This window comes from Aspergillus chevalieri, chromosome 7, assembly GCF_016861735.1.
Source record: "Aspergillus chevalieri M1 DNA, chromosome 7, nearly complete sequence".
NCBI lineage: Eukaryota > Fungi > Ascomycota > Eurotiomycetes > Eurotiales > Aspergillaceae > Aspergillus > Aspergillus chevalieri.
In genome coordinates this window covers 1,743,460-1,768,323 of record NC_057368.1, presented here as the reverse complement: position 1 = coordinate 1,768,323, position 24,864 = coordinate 1,743,460, and the positions used below count along the sequence as shown (strand labels likewise).

The following is a 24,864-nucleotide window of genomic DNA, read 5'->3' as shown; positions in this document are numbered from 1 at the left end:
ACTTTGCAGCGCATGTTGGTAGTGAGAAATTTCTGCAGTTGCTTTTGGCTTATGGAGCCGATGCTTCTGCTCCTGCGAAGATGGCTCAGACCTTTGCATTATGTTGCTGGGGGGTTACCATTGTGTTTGAATGTCCATGATAACTGGGTCAAGACTCGTAATAATCTGGACGAGACCCATGAAAGGATTATCGGGATGCTTTTGGAGAAAGGGGCCTGCGTCTCAGAAAGAGATCGTTTTGGGTGCACCGCATTTGACTACACAGTATGCTTGGATCGTAAGAGTATCATAGGGTGCCTGGAAAAGAGACAGGAGGAAGAGCGAGATGTAGTAAATAGAATTATTTCGTCGTAGACTGCGGATACAGTTGGTTCCTGAGGCATTAAGTAGGCTCGCTAACAGGAATGGACGGACGCCCGACTGTATGTATGTAGAACAAGAAAAGTAAAAATAAAAACGATGAAAAGAAAACAAAAAAGAAATGCTCACAGGCGGGATTGAACCACCGACCTCTTGATTAATCTGTAAGTCATCCTCGTGTTCGGGATTCGAACTGAGAACCTTGCCGTACAAGTCAAGCGCTCTGCCACTGAGCTATGCGAGCTAACTGGTTGATACCCTACGCCGCGATAAAACATATAAGTTTAACATGTTATTATTCACGTCCCAGTAATCGTCCTATCCATCCGCAAGTCATGGTAAAGAAAAGTGATTTTTCATTTTACCGACCGAAAAAAATGCCCCAATAAAATCCAAGGAACATGAATGCTAAGTCGGGTTATTCACTGCTGTTTATCAGGGCCCATGGCGAATCGCATACGAGTATAGATATGTACCTCGTAGGTGAGAGGGCACTATCGCGAGGAGATAGAAAAGATCAGCAAGACAGTGGCTTCATTCCATTACTTCGGTCACATTTTCGTTCGAGTGATGAGCAGCAGGGGAGTGGGCCATCAATGGGATCATGTGTCGCACAGCATCAGCACATCTGCCACTAAAATATATATAACCCATGGCTTGCGATAAAGTTAATTAATATCACTCGTCAACATGTGGAATTGATGAATATAATGAACGAGACGCTTCCAAATGAAACAATAACCTAGTAATTGGAGTATTCGGCAAACCAAAGGTTCAACCCTTCCGAGAATCTAGTACACAGAACCAGCAAATTGCTGACCTAAAACTGATTTAGCTTGTAAACTATAAAAGTAAGGATTTTTCAATAATAAGTCCTCGATGGTCTAGTGGTCATGATTTCCGCTTGTCAGTTTAACAACTGCAAGCGCGGGAGACCTGGGTTCGATTCCCAGTCGGGGAGTTTTTTTTTTTTTTTTGTGGCCCTTACCTTCTTTATCTCTTGTATCCTCTATACCCACAGGGACAGTTGTCTCCCGCAAAGGAAGAATGGAAGGTACTAGCATACACTATACTCAAAATAAACCCGACTATCTCGAAGCTACACTAGAAGGTAGACAGGCTCCTCTCTCTTCTACCTTCCTCCATGTGAAGGCCCCGCCCCGTGGAGTCACTCATCAAAAATAGGGCGTAAGGCTAGGATAAATCAAGTACAAGATAGACAGCCCTCTTCATATTTCCACTTCAATCGCAACATATTTCTATCTTAACACTCATATACTATGGCATCCTCAACCAACCTCACCCAATTGCCTGGTCTTGCTGGCGTGAATGCCTTCGTCCGGCCGCTGTCACCTGCCGACGTGGAGGATTGTGTCGTCGTTGAGAATGCTTTCCCAGAACAAGAGCGTTGCTCCAAAGAGAAGGCATTTATCCGTTACCCAGTGTGAAGTGTTCTTGACTCAACCAACCTAGTTTGTATACCGCTTGACGAAATGTCCCGAGCTTTGTCTGGGTCTGTTCATTCGCACCGAGGAAGGGAGCTCTGTACTCATTGGTCACATCATTGCTACTCGATCCTCATCGAATCGAGTAACGGATGGATCAATGGAGATGCCCCAAGACTGGAAGTTACTGGCCGACGACGAGGTAGTTATGGTTAATGGGGAGGTCGTCGGAAGCGAGCCAAAAGGTGGTAGTGTCGCTGTGCATTCCCTCGCTATCAAACCCGCGTATCAGGGGAAGGGTGTTGGTCGGAGTCTCATGAATGCTTATATTGAGTATATGAAGAGTGGCGCTGTGCATGCAGAGCAGATTGTGATTATTGCTCATGACCACTTGATTCGATTTTATGAGAGCGTTGGGTTTGAGAATCGGGGGCCGAGTGCTTGTCAATTTGGGGATGGAGGATGGTTTGGATCTGGTGTGTACTATACGTGGGCAGATCTAACATTGTTCAGATTCTGAACTATTAGGTCTGTATAAAATGGGACCACTTCACCTGCCATTGAATGGCACGTTGTGGTTAACCGGGGAGATGCTCCAGTATAAACCGTTGTGTTGTTTTGTACGTTTCAAGATATGTGGAACATATTTACACTCTTGGAAACAGACCTCATTTCTGTCATTGCCAATGTTCTGTGTAGGGATATCTGGTTTGTGGGGATTCGCGGGCGTTTATGTAGTGAATTCTAGATTGGGAAGGCAGGTCGCGGTCAGCGACTCCCTCTTTGCTCCCCTTCGATTCTTCTCTTCCTCCCAACTGCATCCTCTTTCTTTCAATTTTTCCTCCACATTTTTAACCCAATATCATTCTAAATTGAGGTTTCTCCAAGATGAACAATCATTGGCAATATGGATTGCCTAACTCAACCGCCAGGATAGACGACGAACAAGGCCGGCAGAGCTTCAGTTACTGGGGCTGCCCTGCTTGGTCTGAGAACGCCCTCTACGCGTCTATACCATGGCTTGGGATTGGAGGCACAACGCTCCCAGCATACGCCTCATCCCCATCCTCATCTTGTACCTTCTACCCTTCCTCCTCCGTTACCGTCTATCCTTCTTCCTCCGCTACCACCGTCTCAGAAACGCAGCAGCAACTACCAATCAAAGAATCGCATCTTAATGCCGTCTTTGAGAGTGCGCAGCCCGCAGAGTTGAAGCGTGAGGTGGAAACGGATCACAATCGTCGGTCCTCGATAAGCTTGCAGGTGGATGAATTGATCAGCGCTCTGATGCCTTTGCCTCAGAGTGCTTCGTCTTCTGGGACCGAAGCTGGAACGGATTTCTGTGCGGTTGAGAGCTTTGAGAGGCCCGAGGTAGATTGTCCTTTTCTTTGATCGAATGCTTGGATGAGAATTTTTCCTCTGTTTTGCTTGCTTGCTCGTCTAAGTCCAGGACTCGTCTAACATGAGCTTCTTTTGTATAGGCTGCCCTCAGCTCTCCGCGTCTTGATTCGTTGAATATCAATGAGATTACCTCCAGTCAAGCCATTTTCTACTTTGGTGTCCTAGCCATCCAGTCGCTGCTCCTCCCCAGGTTCCACTACAGTAAGGATCATGGTGGTAAGAAATGGGCGTGTACTCTGACAATGTACGGACGTACAATTGTACGGTCCTTTCTTTTCGAGACCCAGATGGAGGCTAGGATTGAGGTATGTTGGGAAGCTCTAAAGGGACTGCAATCTCAGTTTCCAGGTTGGCTTGTTCCGTATGAGCCCGAAGGGGGTTCCAACAGTCCTGGCTGGAATTGGGTTGAGCTTTTGCAGGGTAAATCTCCTTCCTGGTATTGTCATTCAACCGTTGACTGACATTTGTTGATGCGCACCATGACAGATTACTGCGTTCAGAACGGTCTGCGCAATCCGCAGTATACACAGTATATCCACGAGGGCAACTATCGCCACGAGGTCGAGGTGGAGGGTGGTTCTTTTTTCGGGTTGCAGAAACAGTGCCCTGATGCCCTGAGCTCGAAAAATGCAGCAGCACATATGGCTTTGCATGTGTTGCTCGTATATGGGAACAGCGTGCTAGACTTCCCTGGGCCTTTTACTATGAAGATGTCCAGAGAAAGTTTGTTTGCACACGTCCCCAAGTTTCCATCAAGGGCGTGCGCCATCAGCTCTAGTCCAGAGTCTCCAGACCGGCGCGGGGCTATAAAAAAGAAACAAAGAACCAGGAGCCACCACAAGAAGCTATCGCCCCGAAAGAACGCAAACTTGCTACCTCTCACTGAGAGCAAGCTCCCTGATCTCGAGATGAACCCTGTGAAGGAGAAGCGACGATGGAATATCTCTCCAAGTGAGCTTCAGAATCGGCTGAAGAACTTACCCACTCCATTTGCGCGACTCAAAAGTAATGCTTAACCACCATTCCCTCTTCCTTCGCCTGTCTTTCATGTTCTTTCTCGCTAATAAGGCCGTCACCGTATGGAGTTCTAGAAGCCTGCCGACTCTTGTCATTGCAGCCTCCAGAAATTCGCATTACACGTCTTGATGGCTGCCCAGTCGATACGGAAGGTGAATACAGGACATCTGCTCATTTTAAAGGCGACCCATTCCTCACCCGTGCCGGCGCTATTGGTTCCACCAAAGGCCAGAGAGCGAGCAAAGCGGCGGCTAAGGAGTTATGTGCGGCTGAGGTGGTTAGATACCTGATCAAGATGGTCAGCGAGGATACCGAATTGGAGGAGGAGGAAGCTGCGAAACGCGAACAGCCCAAGCACTGGCAGGAGAATACCCTCAGGATGTATGCGAGCCAGGGGTTTGTGGGATGTTGATGAGGATATGTGATGTATACGTATGCGCATGGTGTGTGTTGGAGTGAAAGTTTTTGGGGCTACAACGTACTCTCAGAGCTATTGTGAACTGGAGTATGTACTGTAGGGCGTTCACTGTTTTTAGAAGTGCTTAGTAGCAAGTTATCACTCTTTCCTGATTTTACTTCATCGTCTTGCTCCTCGCTCTTAAGAGTTGGTAATTCACCTCCTTTGCTTTTCTACCTTTCTAGATAAGGTATGTAGACTCTCCACTTCGAAGCCAAACTGGAGATGAGCATGCTAAAAGACTTTTTTTAGCCAAAGTCAGTTGTATCAAGCATGAACTGCTCCGAGTGCTTGAAGCGCTCTGTTCCAACCCGACTACGCACTGGTACTTGATATATCCTTGTCCTACGCAGAAATCATAATTCCGTTGCTCATAATCTGTAATGAATAATAAAAGGAGAGAGGCAAAACCAACAAGAGACCGGAATTTGCCTGTCCCTTGCTGCGTCGGTCTAAGAAAGGGGAACGCTTTGGGAACTCCAACGCATCACCCGTAGGCATTGAATCTATGTGAAGAAAGTTATACGTCAACATACCTGTATATTTTACATCGCATGTTTATGATATATTCAACAATTGCACACATACATTGCAGGACAAATATGGCATGGTATGCGTCGCATTGGCTGACACAGTGCCGGCACATCTATGTGACCTGCACGAACATAGTAGGCTCCTGGGAAGCATGTTTGAGTGCATTTTTACTTTCTTGCAGGCTATAACGTATTCGAGGAAAGTATACTCCCTTTTATTTACATGGGCTAGTCCTCATGCAAATTACAAAGTTGCCTGGATGTTCAAAGGCCTTTGAAAAAACTCGAATGTCTGGAGAAACGCATCAAATTCGCAGATTGTCTGCTTCAGTTTTTTTCTTTTTTTTTTTGTGTTAACTGCTGAAGTAAGCCACATGACATTATACTCAAGGAGCTTTGCTGATTGTATACGATGAAATTTAGCAATAATGACATGTTATGTTTAAAGACACGTCTACGAAAGCGCAAGGCATGTCACCAGCTGAAGAACACAACCCATCATTCAAGATGGTCTCAATGGACTATGACAATTGCATGTCAGACATCCAGAATTCCACATCCTCCATTGCAAATGGAAAAATCTATGCTCTATCTGGTGCAACAAAGACCGCTCAGTTCTCTTGCAGCATTAAGGGTGAGATGGGCATGAACTTCAAGATGAACATCAATTTCAACGATCCTCAAAGACCTATCGTAGTCACCTATCCCATCTCTCAATATCACTCCTGGAAGTGTACCAAATCACCTAGCGATTCTGCTTATAAGCTCACATCACAGTTAATTACTCGGGAATGCTTTTCAGGAGACACTGAGAATGTTATCACGGCCATTATCCTCAACCCTCCTCTCAATTTTATACCTGCGCTGATGTCTCACAGGCAACGAGGAAGGAGCAAAGTCCCATTTCCTTATTAGATGAGCAATTGGTCTTTGATCAATTCATCGCCAACCACGATCAACTTTCTATCAATATTGATGCAAGGCAGACACAGGAGGATCGGACTGTGCCATGCTTTTGTGTTGCCTGTAATGCTTGACCGGATTGCTTCAAATGCTGATCCTACAGATCATTTCTCTAAGTGAGGACATACACACATGGAATGATGTGTAAAATGGGTATATTGCTACGAATGGAGCCCCTCCGAACCTTATGTACACTGTATAGAAGCACCAGTCAGTGGGAAGTGGCACCTTTTTTTTTTTTTTTTTCGAAACGCCATGGATGGCTTCGAGGACAAATAAGCACCCGACATACAGGCGATAGTCCATAAAAAGCCATATACTCATGCTAGCAGCCTGACCCTCATTCATGTATCAGTCCGGACATTCGTCTAATTGCCGAAACCAAGGGCTGTATTACACTTTTAAAACGAAGAGCGGCGTTGCAACCGCGATAGGAAAGGAATATTTTTTCTCTGCTACTTGACGGGTTGCCACCACTATTCAACTCGCTTAGACAGATGTCTTTTCGGTTCCTCCAGAGACAGATAACCGGCAAAGGCCAATACAACATTCATTTGACATTTTCCCTAATGTCTACACTATACGCAAGAAATTGATCCACAGTCAACAACATACCTACTAGGTGTGGCAGGAGGCAAAGGACGAGGTTTATTGACTTCAGTGCCATCTGAATACTGACATTTACTCACTGGGATCTGACTGCACGACCATCTCACAGTGCATAAGCACTATTCTATCTACCCAGACATTGGACTATGCGATCAAGCTGTATTGCCGGCTGGATGAGTTCAGCAGCATCCAACAGATAGTGAGGTAGTGCTTTGGTTTTGCAGTGGCATAAGTGGGCAGATGACCGGGATACTGCTGGTCTTCGGATTGCTGAGCCTCCTGCTAGATGTTCTCTATCACCTGGCTTTGCAAATGGCTGGTCCATCTACAGGGCATCTTCAGCCTACGTCATCAAATCGTGTTGGGTGCTCATTGTACCCAGAGACAATATGGTGCCTTGATGGTACTTCACTCACGTCGAACGCTTGATGCCCTACGTGGATCGGTCCACTCTGCTAAGCTGTGGCGCAGTATCAAATTAAAATATCGGAATATCGTACACACAAAGAAAAAAGAGACTAAGCTACACGTTTGACAAGCGGGTTTACTTTCTCCGCGAGGATTCCACCAATGGACGAACCTTGTCCTTTGCGGCTGCAGGATCTTCTGCCCTATCTGAAGCGACGGGCCATTGTTTCCCTGTTCCCTCATCACCAACTGTGGTCAACTTCTTGTCGACCTTGATGGCAAAGCAGTACCTGGAAATCAGGGTAGGTTGTATTGTTGTTGTTTGTGACGCTTGATCAAATTGTTTGCAATGCAGATCTTTCTCTGGTAATGCCCTGAAATGAAGACATACATATGGAATGATTGTAAAGTGAAGGTTTTGTTAAGAATGGCTCATACGGGAATAAACCCTATGTGCCAGTACCACCAACTACCGACTACAGCCAAATCAGGAATAGATATCAAGATCATCCATGTATGTATAACGTACTCCACATGCGAATGTAACACACGGGCGAATGTAACACGAAATCGCTCCGCCGCGATGTTAACTCCAACATTTCCACCAATGCACTAAAATTCCATTAATACTATTCAGAATCATCTTCCTCAGACATCTCTACTACTATCTGACAGGAACGCGCATTGTGTCCGGCCTTTCCGCAATTGCCACAGCGCCGCGCGCGTGTCTCAGTCCGTGGTCGCCGACCAGCCCTAATGCGTGTTTCCTCCTTTAGTTGCACCTCAACCTCCATTTGATCCCCTAATTCCTGAGCTTCCAGTATAGAAAGCGACCCTCCTTTCCTTAGACGTGTTTTTTTAGCCCTCCGGCGTTTGCTAAGGGCCTCGTTTGCCGCCCGAAGATCATGAATCTCTGCTTCCATCAAATCCATCTTATGCATTATTCTCGTCGTGCCTTTCGCAAGGATGTCAACAGCATTCAATATTGATGTTGGAGAGCTATCTTGGTGATGAGAGATTCGGCGTTTTATAAGGTTTGTCTGGGATGATGCTTCAATTGGGTTATTTGGCGTTTTAGAGACCCAGCTATGGGAGGTACTCGGTCGTGAATTTGATGGTGTTGGCGTTTTGAATCGGACATCAAGCTTAGATATTACCCTCTCAGGGTCAAAGGGGATAAGTCCAGCCCCTCGAAAACCACCTTCAATATTTTTTCCTGTCATGGTGGCTTGGTACGCGGCGTAAAATGCAGGAAAGAAATCTTCTTTGGTGACATGGGTAATATGCGCCCGCATCAGCCCTTCAATATGCTTACCATAAGCAATCTTCAAAGGGCTAAAGTATCCGACATCAAGAGGTTGAAGGATATGGGACGAATGTGCAGGCATACAGAGTGTAATAATGTTGTTATTCTTGCAATAAAGCTCGAAGTCGGTTGAGTGGTGACTCTCATGGCCATCAAGGATCAGGAGACGATAACGACCGATTGTTCGGGCCTTTGTGTATTTGTCAAAGTGCTTGATCCATTCCAAGCCGAGTTCATTTGTTATCCAACCGCTTTCTGATGTAGCGATAACCCAATCCATTGGTAGTTGATTATTCTGATACCAAGAAAGAAGGTGATATTGACCTTTGACAATGATGTATGGCGGGATCGCCCAGCCACGAGCATTAACTCCCTGGATCACTGTGACCCATTCGCGATTGCCAGGCTGTTTTGCTTTTGCCTTGCCATGTCGTTCAGAGCTTGTGACAACCATTGTAGTCGAGATCACTCCCATCTGAAACCCAGTTTCATCAAAGTTATAGATATCTGCTTCCTGGATGCCATACTTCGCAATTGTGTTTTGAACAAGTGTAAACCAACGACCAATAACTTCTGGGTCTTCGCATAGAGCCCTCTGATAGTCATATTTCCGATTGAAACGAGTTGTGAGCTCTGGGTGCCGTTTGACAAAGGTGCTAGCCCAGTTTACCCCAACGCGTCCCGCGTCGCGCGTTGTGAGTAGTCTGTTGGCCATATCTTCCACACCAGACAACCGAGGAGGAAACCCTTTGGAATCTAGATCAAGTATGTGTTCGACAATTGTTGATTCCTCTAGATCAGTGAGCTTCCGTGAATTGGCTGATATATTGCATCGTGATCGCATGCCACCCCGGCGGCGACTAAGCTTCACATGATCCACGTGATAGATCCTGCCAGCGGCTCGAGCGCTTAGATTTTTATCATTTTGCATAGCTTGAAGGGCCAATATTACTTGGCTTTCATCATGTTTCTGAGGCATCGTTGGGTGTGGTGAAATTTGTAGTAGAAATCGGAAGTCGCGGCGGAGTGATTTCGTGTTACATTCGCCCGTGTGTTACATTCGCATGTGGAGTACGTTATTCGAACGAATCATACAGTAAACAATAGCCGAACCTTTTCAGAAACGATAAGAAAGACGAAACAAGTATGTAAAGCAAATCCCATATTGACTCGCATGATTATATCAAGGTCAGTTCAAGTCACTCATCAAGTTAAAACGCCATAAAAGAATGAAACCAAAACCATATGTTTTCCAAAAATAAAAAGAGAAAAAGAAACGAAGAAAAAGAAAGTAAAATGTGGAGAAACAGAAAAAAAGGAAAAAGAAAAGAAAGAAGGGCATAGGCATAGCTTTGACAGGAACCCAAGTATGCATCAATTGGGATCAAAACAGACAAGATGAGATCGACAGATACTAAAATTTAGTATGACGCCCAGTCCAAAGCTAGAGAAGGGAGGAAAAACGATTAAGTAACCAAATAAGTAATAATAGTATAAAAGAAAGGGAATAGGTCGAAAATAGACACATAGGTCACCAGACATCCAAACGTAAACAAAAATCCAACGACAAGATAGCGTCCATCGTAGACCAGTCGACACCAGTGACTGGCCTCATGTAAAAGTGGAGGGGGATATGCAACAGCAGATACACCAACGCCTGTCTCACGACACATATCCAAAAATGAATCACTCGACAGTAACACGGAAAAAGCGGAAGGAGGGTGAATGAGCAACCGAACAGCACAAGTTGAAATTGATCAAATGTACAAACAAGGGTGGGTATATGGAACTTCAAAACTGAATCACCGTCGGACTCGTTCACAGGCTATCTCCGGCACCTGTCTCTACACCGTCTGCGGCATAAGATATGTTTGGATCAAATCCAAAGCCGGCCGTGTCTGCATCGGTATTAAGGAATGTGTCAAAATCGAAGTTTTCAAGTAAGTCTGGGTTTTCCAGTGCGCCAAAGTCAAGATTGAAAGCAGATGACTATTGAACCATGTTAGTGTGATAATCTTCTTTTGGCAGAGATGTAAGAAGAAACGTACATCCGTAAGAGTATTGAGATCACCAAACGGCTGGTTCGGGTCTGGCGGCGGCGGTTGCTGCTGCTGTGGCGGTTGAGATGGTTGCGGCTGTTGCTGCGGCACCATAGGCGGAGGCGCTGGTGCGGATGTCGGTTGTTGCGGAGCGCCAGTTGTTGCATTGGCCCCATTCTTGTTAAACGAGTTGGGGTGCTGAGGAGTGATCGGTGTCGAAGGTGTCGGCGTGGGCGGATGCTCCGCTTCCGACGATGGAGTAGCCGCCGTGTTGGCGTTCGCAGCAGCAGCGGCCGATTTCTTTGTTGGGCGCTGAGAAAATGTTCAATAAAAAAAAAAAAAAACCAAAGGGTACCAAAGAAGAGAGGGGAAAGGAAAACAATGAAGGACAGGGGGGAAACATACCTTCCGAGTATCTTTCGTGTCTTTCTTCTTGGGTGCGGCCTTATGAGCCTGCTGGGGAGTCGGGGGCGCGGCCGTTTGAGGAGATGCAGGTGTACGGCCGGCATTGGGGCCTGTCGCTGGGGGTGCCTGAGGAGGCGGCATTGCACCCCGTTCCTGTGGAGTTCCTGTCTGAGGCTGACTGGCGGGCGATGGTACCATGGGCTGGCCCTGAGGACCGCCTTGCTGAGGCCAACTGCCACTGGGAACACGGTTGGCCGCACCGGCAGGAACCGCCTGGCCCATTTGCGCAGCGCTGAAGGCCGGATTAGAGCTAGGGGGTCGCATACCGTTGGGGTTGAAGAACTGGCCCGTCATATCGGGGCCTCCTAGCTGGGGATTGAAATTCATGGAAGCTGGGGAGGCACGGTTCTGGCCCATCGCATCGGCGGCGCTCGGGGATCCGGGGAGTCCGGTCTGAGGCATCTTCGGAGTGCCTCTCTTCATCTGGTCGCTCGGGTTCGGTGATGCGCCTGCTCTGCTGCCGGGAGAGGTGCCTGGAGGCAGAGCCTGCTGCCCGGGCATGGGAGGCTGGTCGGGACGGGTCATGCTATCCTGCTCTTGACGAGCCATCAACAAACGCCGCTTATTCTGCTGTTCAAGCAGCATAAGCTGCATTTGATAATCTTGGAGAGCATGATTGCCATGCTGACCGCCAGGCGTCTGCATCCCAGCCCGAACCTGGGGCATTTGACCGTTCGCGCCATAATACTCGTTGCCCATCGGGTACATACCCTGACCGTCTGGCATCGCTACGAGATCCGGTTGGTTTGGCATAACGCCGGGGTTCATCATACCATTCGGCAATCCCTGGTTATTTAATGCTGAGCGTGTGTGATGAAGAGCCAAGTTTTGAGCATATACCTGGATGGATTTTTGCTGCGCCCCGGGGGCCGGTTGCTGGAACGCGGCCTGGGCTTGCGGCGCCATACGCGCATTGAGTCCGTTTTGCATCATCAACGGGTTCGGCTGACCGGGCATGCCTTGTCCTTGTCCTCGTCCGTTGGGTGCCAACTGTTGTCCGTTCATCGGTCCGCCATCAAGACGGGGTCGTTTCGACGGGGAAGGCGCATTGTCTGCGGACGAGGGGGACTGCGGACGATGCCCGTTCATGTCCATTTCCGACTGGTCGCGTTGCATCTGCATCATCTGGGCCTGCTGGCTTCTCTGAAGGTGAGCCATCTGCTGTTGAGAACTACGAAGGGGTTTCGGAAATCAGTGAAAAATGCTTGCAATAAAAACCGGAGTTGCACAATAAACGTACAGGCCAGCAGTATTGTTTTGCAGAACGGTCTTCTGGAGGTTTGGAGGAACCATGTTGTTCCGACGAATGTTATTGAGTTGCCCTATCTGCCCCGGCATCATGGGTTGAGGTCGTAATAACGGATTTTGTTGCGATTCTCTGAGGCGCATGATGTTCTATGCTACAGTTAGATAGACCAGGAATTGTGAGTGCTAAGGATGGGAAAGATTGTACCTGAGTGTGATGGAGATATTGTCGCACATCGTTGCGGTTCCCTTTGTTGCGTTGGGCCCAAAAGAAATCCCAGAAAAGGCTGAACCAATCGAGGAGGAAGGACGAATGTTGGGATTCATTGGAAAGACTAGGTCGAGGGAGATCGTCAGGGATCTTGACTTTGTCGCCATCTTTACCATCAGTCATCATCGTATCGCCATCGATACCATTCACATCGCGATTACCCGGACTTGTTTTGGCGGCCGGATCGGTGTTCAGCTTGAACGAATCGTCCTGGACGAGAGCTCTGGCGCAGTCGTGGTAACCTCGTCTCAAGAAATAGTCGTAAATATAGGTATTGAGGTTGGTAATCATAGTTTCAGGGATGTTGTTCACATTTCCATCGTTACGAGGAGCCGTCGAACCGTTATTGATCATGGGAACACCACCAACGGGGCCTCCCATCCCGGGATTCATCCCGGGCATATTCATTTGATTCATGACAGGCGATCAAGTGTCTTTGCCACCCTCGCGTTTCGTTTGTTTGTTGAAGAGGGTTGTTCAAAATCCAAAATTGTCAACGCGCATCCACCGTTCATGCAGTGAGTCTAGCTTCACCGCAAGATGCAAGTCAGGGTTGTGTGACAAGCGGGGATGAGTTGAGCCAACCAGACGAGAGACGGAAGAAAGGCGAAATGACCGGCGCCTCTAACCCCCCTAGTGTAACAACTCTTTCTTTTCTCCTGCGATCAAAGACGGACAAGACGCGCGAATGGGGGGGCGCAATATTGCGAAGACGGAGATGTGGAGGACCAGAGACCAAACGGGTACGGGAATAAAACATAAACAAAGGACGCGGAAAAAAGTCCAACGTCTGTAGAGGAGCCGATCGGGAGGGAAGACGATCAGGCGAGGAGGTGGTGTTGTGTGTAAATGTCAGGCACACACCGCGGAGAGCGAAGCGCGGTAGGATCAACCGGGGGAGGCGACGAGCGGCACCAGCGGCGAGAAGCGGCGCTTAGCTGAGGAAGAATGGGGGAAATGAAGGGAACGAAAAGATCGCAAGATGGTATCGATTCGAAACCCCACGAGAAGAAGTATAGAAAAATCAGGTATCAAGAAGAAAAAGGCGAAAGAGAGATGTGGTCAATTAGGGGGAGCGAGAGGGGAGGAATGTGGAAGATGGGAGGGACGGTAAAAGAGCAGAAAAGTAAGACAAAAAGAGAAAGAAAGTAGAGACTATGAATGACTCTTGACAAGAAACACAAAGATATAAAAAAAGGCGAAAAGAGGTAGGATGGTATTAGAGCGGTGGTGTGTAGTAGTAGAGGTGGTGGATCAGAGAGTAGGTGTTCGGTGGATTAGCAGCGATACTGAGCGAGAGAGAGCGAGAGAGCGAGACTCGGGGGGGAAGAGAAAGAGAGAGCGTCTTTCTCAGCTGGCTGCCGGTCTGCCTCAGTATAAAGTCGACTTTTTCCAGGGTATCCTTCGTCAACAGTCGTCTTGCTCGACTTCTCGTCGTCGTTCGACGGGGTGCGCTGCGCAGTGGCTGGTCTCAAGCGTCGACGACAATTAACGGATTGGCGCGAAGTCGCTTGCTCGGCCCGGATTAACCTGTGCGGATTTCGGCGGAAGGGCTGCAGATGCGCGTAGTTGTGAGCATGCTCGTATGGATATTACAAGTATAGGACTTAGAAGGGAAAATATAGAAGGAAAATAAATACAAAGACATAAAATATAACAATATATTATATCTTTAATATATTATAGCTATGCTCGTAGAAACTGCCCGAATGAAAATTCAAGAATTGCTGGCAAAATGATAGATGTGATGTGCGTTGTCGGTATTAACTGTAACACCACCAACCATACAAGTAGAGCCCAATCTGCACCTCAACAATCAACCAGACCAGCACACAATACACACCTAATAAAAGCAAATCTACCAGATCATTTTTTCACCATTGACATTGACCATATCCTGCGCTGTGCAAAGCACTAGTAAGTGCCATGGTGACAATTCAAACTCCTACATACTGATAGAGATCGGAGTTGAGGGCGATCATGTACGTGATACCGTATAATACCGTATCTTACCGTCCCCAAGTGTCAATCATTACTCCCCGCGCACTTTTCAGCATGGCGGGAGGCCTCCTATTTGGGATTAGCGCGTCACGTGGCGCGTCGCCGAGTTATCTGATCCGCGTCGCAGTGTCAAAAAGGCCCGGGATGGAGGTGCTTTATGTTCTATATCATTGTTGGGATCTCATAGAATTGCGTCCTTATGGTGTATGCGAACAGTAACAATGGTAAGAGCCAAACTCCGCGATTGAAATATGGAAGGAACCGACTTGATAGACCGCAAGGTGATTTGTGAGACGTCACTTCTTGATATAAACAACTATTGAATCAAGTTTGAAAGCTGCGACGTAGTGGGCCCATCGCGACAAGTATAACGAACATTTGAACTAAAATTCACACAACCCAGAAACACCAGACGCCTCAATGGTTGATAGACTTCAAATACGCATGGTCCTCCCAAGGTGTGGCCCCGTTTACTCCTCGTCTGGTGGCATCTCATCTTCAATGTATCTCACTAGCGATACCCGCATCTCCGTCGTATCATCGCCGCGCAGGACATCGCTGACGAAATGTGCGTCAATTTGCATTTGGACCTGTCCGATTCAGAGTTAGGTTATCAATTCCCCGGTAGTTGTGCGAGCCGGCCTTCTTACCATCTCAAGTGCGCCGCGGAGGACACCACACAGGATATTGGAGAACCACAGTTCATCTTGAGCGCGTCCGTCATCGGGTAGTTCTACAAAGTCTGCTAGCGGGTTTTCTTCGAAGATGAGGGAGAATTGGTTGTTGTCGCTTGTCCAATTCGTGACCGTCGGCGAGATATTAAGGAACATCTTGAACCCGACCTATCCATAGTAAAACAATTAGATTCCCGACACCGTATACCATATTCACAGTGAGCACCAAGACCGACCTTCGCGACCATATCAGCCGTTTCCCGGAAGTTGGCGCATCGGCCTACGCTCGACCGGGCCAGAAAGTCCTCGATAAGTCGCAACCCAATATTGTAACCCATCTTGTCCAGCTGTTTGTTCACTTCGGTATAGTCGCCATCGTAGTCATGGCAGAGTTGTGCCACGATCGTTCCGTACGTCAATGTTACCAGCTCCGCATTGACTTTGTCAACCCTCGTTCTATAGGTGTCATTTCAAATTAGTCTCTGGGCGGAATTCGCTGCTGACAATGGAGGGACGATTCTCGAAACAGCAACCGGCAATCTTCAGCTTACTGACTTCCAAAGCCTGTTGGTGCAAGAAGTAGTTAGTTATATGCGATACAATATCGGCCACGAAACAATAATCGATAAGGGGCTTACTCTTCTCCGATTCTTGCTGTTTTTGTGGTGGACGACATGGCCAATGTTTATTTTAGTGTGATGTTCGATAGTATGAGAGTTATCGCTTTAAGCAAACGTCCCTAAACCAGATCAAAAGATATCTTGATGTTCCGTGGCGCAAAGTGTAAAGTTAACGATTAGCATTCCTTCCTCCCCGCCCGAGTCGGTGGATCGGCATCGCGGGCGGAGGAGCTGCGGTGGATGAATTCGCGCATGTTGGCGTCTAGCGCGGCTAGCTGTCCGCTACGACTGTCCGCTCCGCCAGCAGACAGGCTCCGCGGTGCTATTATCTTCGAGCTAGCTGAATCATCCCAGTCGCTGTGGTCTTTTCCTTCTTATATTAATCTTTCCTTCTTGACTACTTTCTCTCCCTAGGGTCTTTTCGTTCATTTCCCAGCTGTCGATACGAGAAACCTCTTCACGATGATGTCGGGAGAGAAACGCCCTGCTCAAGCAGCGTTCGGGTCATCGAATCAGCTCGTCGTGAAACGCAAGAAGTCCGATAATGAACTTAACCCGAGTACTTCGGTCGTTAAGAGCTCAGCTCAGAATGGGTCCTTAATACAAGCTGTACGTCCCCAGTCCTCTCAACGCGTATCCGAAATCGCCTCCGATGGAAAAAGTTTCTTTGGTTAACCATGACAGCAGGTTCCGCGTACTAGCGGGCTGGATGCTCCCATTATGGAGCTTAATGGTGCGCCAAATTTGGACGCGATTGTTGAGGAAATACCAGCTGACATGGGATTGATTGGCAGGTCACTCGGGTGAAGTCTTCTCGGTGCGATTCGACCCAACCGCGCAACACATTGCATCCGGCTCGATGGACCGGTCTATTTGTACGCCAGCTACCTATGCCATGTTGTTGAGATACATGCTAATGGAATACTAGTGCTCTGGAATACCTACGGCCCATGTGAAAACTACGGCATCCTATCCGGCCATCGAGGCGCGGTTCTCGACCTGCAATGGTCACGAGACTCCCGGACAATATTCTCCGCGTCGGCGGACGCAACACTCGCTAGCTGGGATTTGGAAACCGGACAACGGGTACGTCGACACGTGGGACACGAAGAAATCATCAACTGTCTCGACATCAGCAAGAGAGGACAGGAGTTGTTGATTAGCGCAAGCGATGATGGCTGTATCGGCATCTGGGATCCTCGCCAAAAGGATGCTCTCGAGTATCTGGAGACGGAACTCCCAATCACAGCGGTTGCTCTGTCCGAGGCAGGAAATGAGATTTACAGCGGCGGTATCGATAACATGATCCATGTTTGGGATATAAGGAAGAAAGCCATTGTCTACTCCATGGCTGGACACACAGACACCATTACATCCCTCCAAGTCTCGCCAGACTCGCAAGCCCTTCTCTCCAACTCTCACGACTCGACAGTACGCACGTGGGATATCCGGCCTTTTGCGCCTACCAACCGCCATGTGCGCACGTACGACGGTGCACCAGTCGGGTTGGAAAAAAACCTCATCCGGGCTAGCTGGGACCAGACAGGTGAGAAGATTGCGACAGGAAGCGGTGACCGGAGTGTCGTTGTATGGGATGCCAAGACAGGGAAGCTCTTGTACAAGCTTCCTGGTCACAAGGGTACTGTCAACGATGTGCGATTCTCGCCGAATAACGAGCCTATCAGTAAGTGTCGTCCCTGCTTAACTCTTTCTACTGTTTCCGTGTTTACTAACAATGTATTAGTTGTTTCTTGTTCGTCTGACCGGTCACTAATGCTCGGGGAATTGGGCAAGTGATCCTTCTGTATTTGTACATCTTAATTTCGAATGATACCATATGAATTTAGTAGTCTGTTGGTAATGTCCCTCCATGAGTAATACATCACACTACCACCTTTCAACCTCCTAGCATCCAAACACCAGAAACAAATTCGATTTGTCGTAAAGAAGGATGTACGAATCAATTTTGATTGAGTAAGCACCAGCTTGAGGATCAAGATGTTTTCTCCAGTGCCCAGATGAATTAATCATTAAAACTTCCATCTTGGAGCTGAGTAATGTATATGCATTAACTACGGCAGACATCACGTATCTTGTACTTAGATTTGCGCATCGCTTCCTATGATCGTGCATCGACATGTACTCATAGCCGTGACCGGCCTTCTATGCTAGAATGGGTGCAGACTTGTCACCTTTGCCCTCTAACCATCAATATTGCACACCATTACAATATGCAGCAAACCAAGGCCACCCTTATTGCAAAAGGTACAGCGCCAGGGTGGAATTACTAGACTGAGATATATGTAATGCATACCACAAAAGTTGGGCTTCTCTCAGCTCCCTATACAGAAAATGGTCCCTTAAACAGCACCAGGAAAAGTTTCTGCATTACGGGGAATTCGCATCTCGAGCCAGACATGTCTATAGCTTATACGGGGTATCTATAAATCGATCTAAAATCTCCTCGATCAGGGCTGTTGAACTGCATCATGATGATGAGTATCAGGAGCTTATTATTACTATTTCTGTTCTTGATGCATATATTGCAGGTCTGGAATTGTAGAATCGGACATAAATTTAGATCTGAGCTTGGATGCTGATCTTTTGTCGATGCTATTCTTGGTATGTATTTGTAAATTACCGTATTCCGCAAGCTTCATCTAGATGAGCTCGGCGACGGCTCCGAAACCGTGCAGTGACCACTACTCTGCCACAATAAAACATAGAATCAAGCTCAATTAGCTATTGAAAGGACTTCTTTAATTCGAGCTTACAGTCCTTTTGAGTCCCTTCAGTTCAGTCCTCTGCAGACGTTAAGTCTATTTGTACATATAATTACAGTGGGTCATCCAGGGGTAAGGTCGATTACCCGTCATGACAGGAAATTACCCAAGTTATCTCCGAATTGCTGTAGATAAGCGTAATTAATACCGCGCTATGTATCCTTTAGGCTTGGCGCACTGCATCCGTCATGAAGGACTCCTGTTGAATCGCTGCTTTTTCTCTATTTAGTACTCACTTCTTTTCTTTCATTCGCTCGTTTACCGGATTCTACACTGTCTATTTTAGCTGTTCTCTTTTGTTGTCGTTTTCGACTCTGCTGGCTGGTCTGGTGGTGCTCATCGTCCCTCTACCCCCTGATATCGATCCTCTCCTTTTCCCTTTTCGGAGACAACTGCAAACACTCTGGTTCCTTGCAGCCACATGTTTTGCCCTTGGGAATTGGCACTGTCAATCGGTCTCTTTTCCCTGACGCACTCATCATGAATTTCTAGCCACAGTCACCTTCGTTCTTTTCACACATTCGTCCCGCTTTCAGTTGTATAGTCGAGCATCGCATACCGAAAGTGTTTCAAACATATATCGCTCCCTCCGAATTTCATTTCAATTCCGCCTGTCATTTGCGTTCGCATGCGGGGTGTGCATAGCACATTCCATTGATCTAGCTTGAAGAAGTTAAAAAGAGAAGAAAGAGAAAAGCGTCTACTTCTTACTGCAACTCCCGGAAGAGTGCATTGTACAGAAACAGAAAGACATTCCTCTCACCTCTACCTCCTTGCGCGCTATATCTACCAGCCCCGTCCAGATGACATTCATCGCATGACAATAATACCGTTTGTTCGACATGGATTCGGCTCTGTTGTCTCAACCGGCGCCGTCGCATTCGAACACCACTGCGGCTTCCACCCGCCAACGAATCCTGTTCGATTCACTCAACACCACTCGCAATGAGACAAATACACATATCGACAGCGAAAGACCTTATACGGCGATAGAGGATACCTCTGCTGGTCAGAGATCCAACGGTCGTCGGGATCATGGATTATTCAGAAATCGCGCTGAGCGTCTGGCAACCAGGATACCTATGCTGTCGCGAACTGAACCAGCCGGCTCCCAGTACTCGCCTGGCAGGTCGTACGTCCAGATTGATATGCAGTCGGTAGCGACAGAGAACCATTGGGGTGATAGGGCACCATCGTCATCGAATGGAGCTTCAAGAGAAAGAGAGCGTACTGAGAGAGCGCATGACAGACGGTCACGGAGAAGGCAGGAAGAACAGCCCGTACTTCACGAACGGTCATGTTCCTCTATTCTCAAAGCAAACCATCTCCGAAGGAAGCTGTTCACCTTGGCCACGGCCGGTCTGTTCTTCATCATCGTTCTCGCCATCTGTGAGACTTCCTGTCCGGTATTCTCAGGCAATTTTCACTAACTGATTTCTAGATGTTGCTTTCACCGCGTCTCATGCAAAGATGGGACGGGAACTCCATATCCTTTTGATCTTCATGCTTTTGATCCTTGCGATTGTATTCTGCCACTCGTTTGTCCGGTTTGTTTTGGCCATCGCCCGAGGGCCTACCAACAGGAGTCGCATTCCAAGTCGATCAGGGCCCCGGGGATACGCTGAGCCAGATCGGCCGATTCCCGTTGTCCTTGCAGCCGATGAGGAGATTATGGCTGAAGGTGCCCGTGAGAAACTCGCAAGTCCGCCTCCGGCATATGGACTCTGGAGGAGCAGTGTGGTAAGTATAGATTAGTCAAGTCCGTTCACTCGAGAACACTCTGTTAACTGCCTCCCAACAGAGAATCAATCCCGACCTGCTGTACTGGCAACGCGTAAACGAGTCATCAGCACCTCGAAGAACCCCAAGCGGAAAGGTCACAAATCAACGACCCCCGAGCTATGCGTCCGACGATGGTGTCGATTACGTGGTCGAGGCACAACCACGATCGTTTGTGCCGAATCGAGGGCAGCCCGGCCCAAGTCGCATTCCTGAGATCTCGGAACTTCCATAACACAGTATAGCCCACTCTGTGACCATTTTCCACGACCTTTTTTGCTTGTCATCTATTTCTCCGCGTACATCTGCATACTTTGTATATGCATTCTGTTCTTTTGAGATATCCATTGGTGTTAGTGTGGGCAGGTTATTCATGATTTATAAGCGGGAGTTCATCTGGCGGACAAATTGATTTCTTTGGCATTGCATATTGTATTGTTGATAGTAAGTGAGCCATAATGCATTGTAGAGATTTTCCTATATTTTCTTGTAGTCGATGTATATGTATCGGCAGAAAAAGCGGCAATCTGGCTACAACTTCACGTGCCACGATCTATGCTGCATTGACAGACAACCCACCAACTCTTCCCTGAACCACTGACGGGGAGCGCATAACGAATCTTTTGATTCGTTGGTTTAATCAATTTATTCTCCAATTTAACCACCCCGGAGGCAACTGCTTTTGAACGAGTGCTCCCATGCCATCTACGGCCGAATCGCCTCTCCGGTAATGCGCACGCGATGTTGGAGCTCGCAGATGCTCGACCTCCGTTCAGCATGGATGGCCTGGGTCTTGCTGTTGTCGCTATGGCTACCCCTGGCCCAGGGCATGAAGGATAACCAGATCAAGGAACTCAGGTACTTCCCCCCCCTCTCTCTCTCTTTTATATTCCTTCCTCACAAGTCATCCCCGTTTGTTTGTATTGCGTGCAGGAGCTAACAACCCGGGGGGGAGGTTTAGACAAGAAACAGAACACATGTTCTACCATGGCTTCGACAATTATATGAGACACGCCTACCCCGAAGACGAACTGCGCCCGCTTACTTGTGGCCCTCTCGTCCGCGACCGTGATAATCCTGGACGCGCCGATCTTAACGATGTTCTGGGGAACTATAGCCTTACGTTGATTGATACGCTATCCACCCTTGCGATATTGTCGTCGAGTCCTGAGAATGGAGAGAAGTCTTTGAGTGAATTCCAGAATGGCGTGAAGGATTTTGTTCGATTATACGGGGATGGATCGGACGGCCCTGCTGGTCAGGGTGAGAGGCAGAGGGGGTTTGATGTGGATAGCAAGGTGCAGGTTTTTGAGACAGTCATCAGAGGGTTAGGTACGGTGTCTTTCACTCGTTTTATATAATGCGCCGGGGCATTGACAGAGTGGTTGTGTTCTAGGTGGTCTACTGAGCACTCATCTTTTTGCGGTTGGCGAACTTCCGATCAGAGGATACAACCCAGCAGAGACCGAAGCAGCGTTCGCAAGAGCATGGGACAAGTCATCCTTCTCGAAAAAAACACGCGGAATCAAATGGAAGAACGGATTCGTCTACGACGGCCAGTTCCTCCGACTTGCCGCTGACCTCGGAAACCGCCTCCTACCCGCCTTTTACACGGATACCGGCCTGCCCTATCCTCGAGTGAACCTGCGACACGGAGTTCCCTTCTATGCGAAGTCTCCGCTAAACGCGGGCATCTCTTGCGAGGAGTCTGAGCGAGAATTCTGTGGGAAGACGTCTCGTTCTGCAGAAACGACGGAAAACTGCAGCGCTGGCGCCGGCAGTTTAGTGTTGGAACTCACTACGTTGAGCCGGCTTACTGGAGATGGTCGGTTTGAAGAACTTGGAAAGCGAGCATTTTGGGCTGTTTGGTCTAAGAGGACTGATATTGGATTGATTGGATCGGGGATCGATGCAGAGTCGGGACGGTGGACGCAGCCATATACCGGGGTATGTGATGAGACCGTACATCGTATGATGAAGAGCTGACTCGCGCACTAGATTGGAGCAGGCATTGACAGCTTTTTTGAATACGCATTCAAGTCCTACATCCTCTTGTCTTCCGGGGAACGTCCGTCCCACGATAACCAAAGTCAATGGCATTCCTTGGATTACCATTATCCCTCGTTGAGCGAGTATGAGCATTCTCCCGATGCCTTCCTGCAGGTTTGGCAGGAATCGCATGCATCGATCACACGGCACCTGTACCGCGGAGAAGGGTATCAGCATCCGCATCTGATCCAGGGAGACATTTTTACAGGAGCCACGCGAGCCTTCTGGATCGATAGCTTGAGTGCCTTCTACCCCGGTCTTTTAAGCATGGTTGGTGAGTTAGATGAGGCAATCAGCATTCACTTGCTGGCGACAGCAGTCTGGACGCGGTTCTCTGGCCTCCCAGAACGTTGGAATGTGGCCACGGGGAATATTGAGAACGGCCTCGCATGGTACGGAGGACGTCCTGAATTTGCAGAGTCCACGTACTATCTGTATCGGGCGACTAAGGATCCCTGGTACCTGCACGTTGGAGAAATGGTCCTCCGAGACCTCAAGCGTCGGTGCTGGACCAAGTGCGGCTGGGCTGGTCTTCAGGATGTTCGGACGGGTGAGCTCAACGATCGAATGGAAAGCTTCTTCCTAGGAGAGACGGCCAAGTACTTGTTTTTGCTTTTTGACCCTGGGCATCCTTTGAACCAGCTAGACAAGCCATTTGTCTTTTCTACTGAGGGACACCCGCTTATCATTCCCGAGAGTACTATTAGTACTTCACGCAAGGAACCCAAGAAGCAGAAGCAGACTATCGATCAGTTGAATGAGCTGACCTGCCAAACCGCACCTCCAGCTCCGAACCTGGGCACATCATCGACCGCAGCGCGTCCTGATGTATTCCATGCGGCGAGTCTAGCTCGGTTGCACTTCATGCCCAGTCGAGGAGCCGCTGAGGGTGCTCTTCTGGAGTATGCGAGCGACCACCCCAGCGTCTCTATATCTGACTTGTCATCCCCTACAAATTACACATTCTACCCTTGGACACTACCACCAGAGTTAGTGCCATTCAATGCGACCAGCTCGCCGATGACGATCCGTCCAACGCTGGATATATCATTCCCCGCCCTCCCAGGGATGATCATGGGCCCCGGCTCCCTGGAACGAGTTCGAGACGGAATCTTAGTGAAGACGATTGGAGGACTCCGACTAAGCATGGTCCAGGACGTAGCCTTACCGACCGGAGCAGACAACACAGACGAGGATGGATATCGAGTACAAGTGCTCAACAACGTGCCACTGGGCAAGGATGAGAAGGTATACCTTTCGCGTGACATCACCTTTGACGTGTTGGATCCCACTGATCCGAATTTCACCCGGATCCGCGACACCAGCATGGTTGACCTCGTCATTGACGTTATTCCAGAGCTTCCCCGTCGGCGAAATGATTCAGATGCTCATCGAGAATCACGTGCCGGTGAAGGTGAAGCGGAGCAGGGACCTTCTTTCGATGACGGCGACGGCAACAACAGCGGCAACGGAAACGGCAACGGCGGCCACGCCGATGGCGATGGCGATGACGATGAGCCCTTAGCCGCGTCTGGCGTGAAAGCAGCCTGGTCGTCACTGATGAGCTCCGTGTCTTCTCTCCTCCGCGAAGAAATGCAAGGCCACTTTACCTGGTCATCATCCACGCAGAAGAAGATTCCCTCGCTGCGATTGACGCTTCCCGCCGCTATTTCGACGGGGATTGGCTCCGCACCGCTGCCAGACGTGCAAGATGCATCGACTGTGTCTCTGCCAGATAATCTCTCCTCTCAGCCACTCTCCTGGTCGACCATCTACTTTGCCGACGAACTGTGCAACGATCGTGTGATACGACAGGTCGTGCAGAACCACCAAATCCTCGTGGTCAGGCGCGGCGGATGCAGCTTCTCCCAGAAACTACGCAATATCGCAGCCTACCCGCCATCGCGATCTGCGCTGAAACTTGTCATCGTTGTATCGGAAGACGATTACCTTGATGGCCAAGATGCTACTGCAACTGGCCCAGGTGGATCAGGCCCCCCCCTCTCGCGCTCATTGGCAGCCCTACGCGCGGAACCATATCTGGTACGGCCATTTCTCGACGAAGTACAAATGACGACCGGGGGAATTCCACGACGGCATCTGATCAGTATGGTGATGGTCGGCGGAGGGCAGGAGACGTATGAACTGCTACGGCAGGCGACGGGAGTGGGGATTAAGAGACGGTATACGGTGCATTCGCAGGGGGTTCCGATAAGTAATTTGTATATTATCTGATAGATTCAGTTACATACGAGCATATACCACGGGTAAATAATGGCATTATTGAAGTTACTGTACTATGGACCTGAGCGAACCATGTATCGCAGCCGAGGCGGATACCGTTCCTGCCCGATCAGGCAATGTCCACGGGCTTATCGATAAGAAAGTTATCATTACACCTTCTTTCAGCTCCATCACTCTCCTTCTTCATACATTCTC

At 48.6% G+C, this 24,864-nt stretch overlaps 7 protein-coding genes and 2 non-coding genes across 9 annotated transcripts; 6 read left to right on the top strand and 3 right to left on the bottom strand.

The window, feature by feature from the left end:
• Positions 1–482: 482 nt before the first annotated feature.
• ACHE_t70008S lies at positions 483–604 on the bottom strand. Its single transcript has one exon. It is a non-coding gene; the product is annotated as a tRNA-Thr (tRNA).
• A 629-nt stretch (positions 605–1,233) lies between these two features.
• ACHE_t70007A lies at positions 1,234–1,321 on the top strand. Its single transcript has one exon. It is a non-coding gene; the product is annotated as a tRNA-Asp (tRNA).
• Positions 1,322–1,965: 644 nt separating this feature from the next.
• On the top strand, positions 1,966–2,325 carry ACHE_70596A (GNAT family N-acetyltransferase; the record flags this gene model as incomplete). The annotated part of the gene is made up of 1 exon (XM_043282946.1): positions 1,966–2,325. The coding sequence occupies one exon, from the start codon at positions 1,966–1,968 to the stop codon at positions 2,323–2,325; it is 360 nt and encodes a 119-aa protein (XP_043140275.1).
• A 368-nt stretch (positions 2,326–2,693) lies between these two features.
• On the top strand, positions 2,694–4,635 carry ACHE_70595A (uncharacterized protein; the record flags this gene model as incomplete). Its single annotated transcript, XM_043282945.1, has 4 exons — positions 2,694–3,176; positions 3,287–3,626; positions 3,693–4,211; positions 4,298–4,635. The coding sequence occupies 4 exons, from the start codon at positions 2,694–2,696 to the stop codon at positions 4,633–4,635; spliced, it is 1,680 nt and encodes a 559-aa protein (XP_043140274.1).
• Positions 4,636–10,317: 5,682 nt separating this feature from the next.
• somA (putative cAMP-dependent protein kinase pathway protein (Som1)) lies at positions 10,318–12,936 on the bottom strand (the record flags this gene model as incomplete). Its single annotated transcript, XM_043282944.1, has 6 exons — positions 10,318–10,488; positions 10,548–10,838; positions 10,944–11,789; positions 11,844–12,174; positions 12,244–12,398; positions 12,457–12,936. 6 exons carry the CDS (start codon positions 12,934–12,936, stop codon positions 10,318–10,320), a joined length of 2,274 nt encoding a protein of 757 aa, XP_043140273.1.
• A 2,054-nt stretch (positions 12,937–14,990) lies between these two features.
• Positions 14,991–15,870, bottom strand: BET3 (TRAPP complex core subunit BET3; the record flags this gene model as incomplete). The annotated part of the gene is made up of 5 exons (XM_043282943.1): positions 14,991–15,110; positions 15,171–15,362; positions 15,431–15,650; positions 15,750–15,758; positions 15,833–15,870. The coding sequence occupies 5 exons, from the start codon at positions 15,868–15,870 to the stop codon at positions 14,991–14,993; spliced, it is 579 nt and encodes a 192-aa protein (XP_043140272.1).
• Positions 15,871–16,276: 406 nt separating this feature from the next.
• On the top strand, positions 16,277–17,611 carry ACHE_70592A (WD40 repeat domain-containing protein; the record flags this gene model as incomplete). Its single annotated transcript, XM_043282942.1, has 5 exons — positions 16,277–16,423; positions 16,502–16,547; positions 16,609–16,689; positions 16,743–17,498; positions 17,559–17,611. 5 exons carry the CDS (start codon positions 16,277–16,279, stop codon positions 17,609–17,611), a joined length of 1,083 nt encoding a protein of 360 aa, XP_043140271.1.
• Positions 17,612–19,439: 1,828 nt separating this feature from the next.
• On the top strand, positions 19,440–20,611 carry ACHE_70591A (uncharacterized protein; the record flags this gene model as incomplete). Its single annotated transcript, XM_043282940.1, has 3 exons — positions 19,440–19,986; positions 20,039–20,337; positions 20,399–20,611. The coding sequence occupies 3 exons, from the start codon at positions 19,440–19,442 to the stop codon at positions 20,609–20,611; spliced, it is 1,059 nt and encodes a 352-aa protein (XP_043140270.1).
• A 495-nt stretch (positions 20,612–21,106) lies between these two features.
• On the top strand, positions 21,107–24,660 carry MNL1 (alpha mannosidase-like protein; the record flags this gene model as incomplete). The annotated part of the gene is made up of 4 exons (XM_043282939.1): positions 21,107–21,234; positions 21,338–21,708; positions 21,773–22,323; positions 22,375–24,660. 4 exons carry the CDS (start codon positions 21,107–21,109, stop codon positions 24,658–24,660), a joined length of 3,336 nt encoding a protein of 1,111 aa, XP_043140269.1.
• Positions 24,661–24,864: the final 204 nt, after the last annotated feature.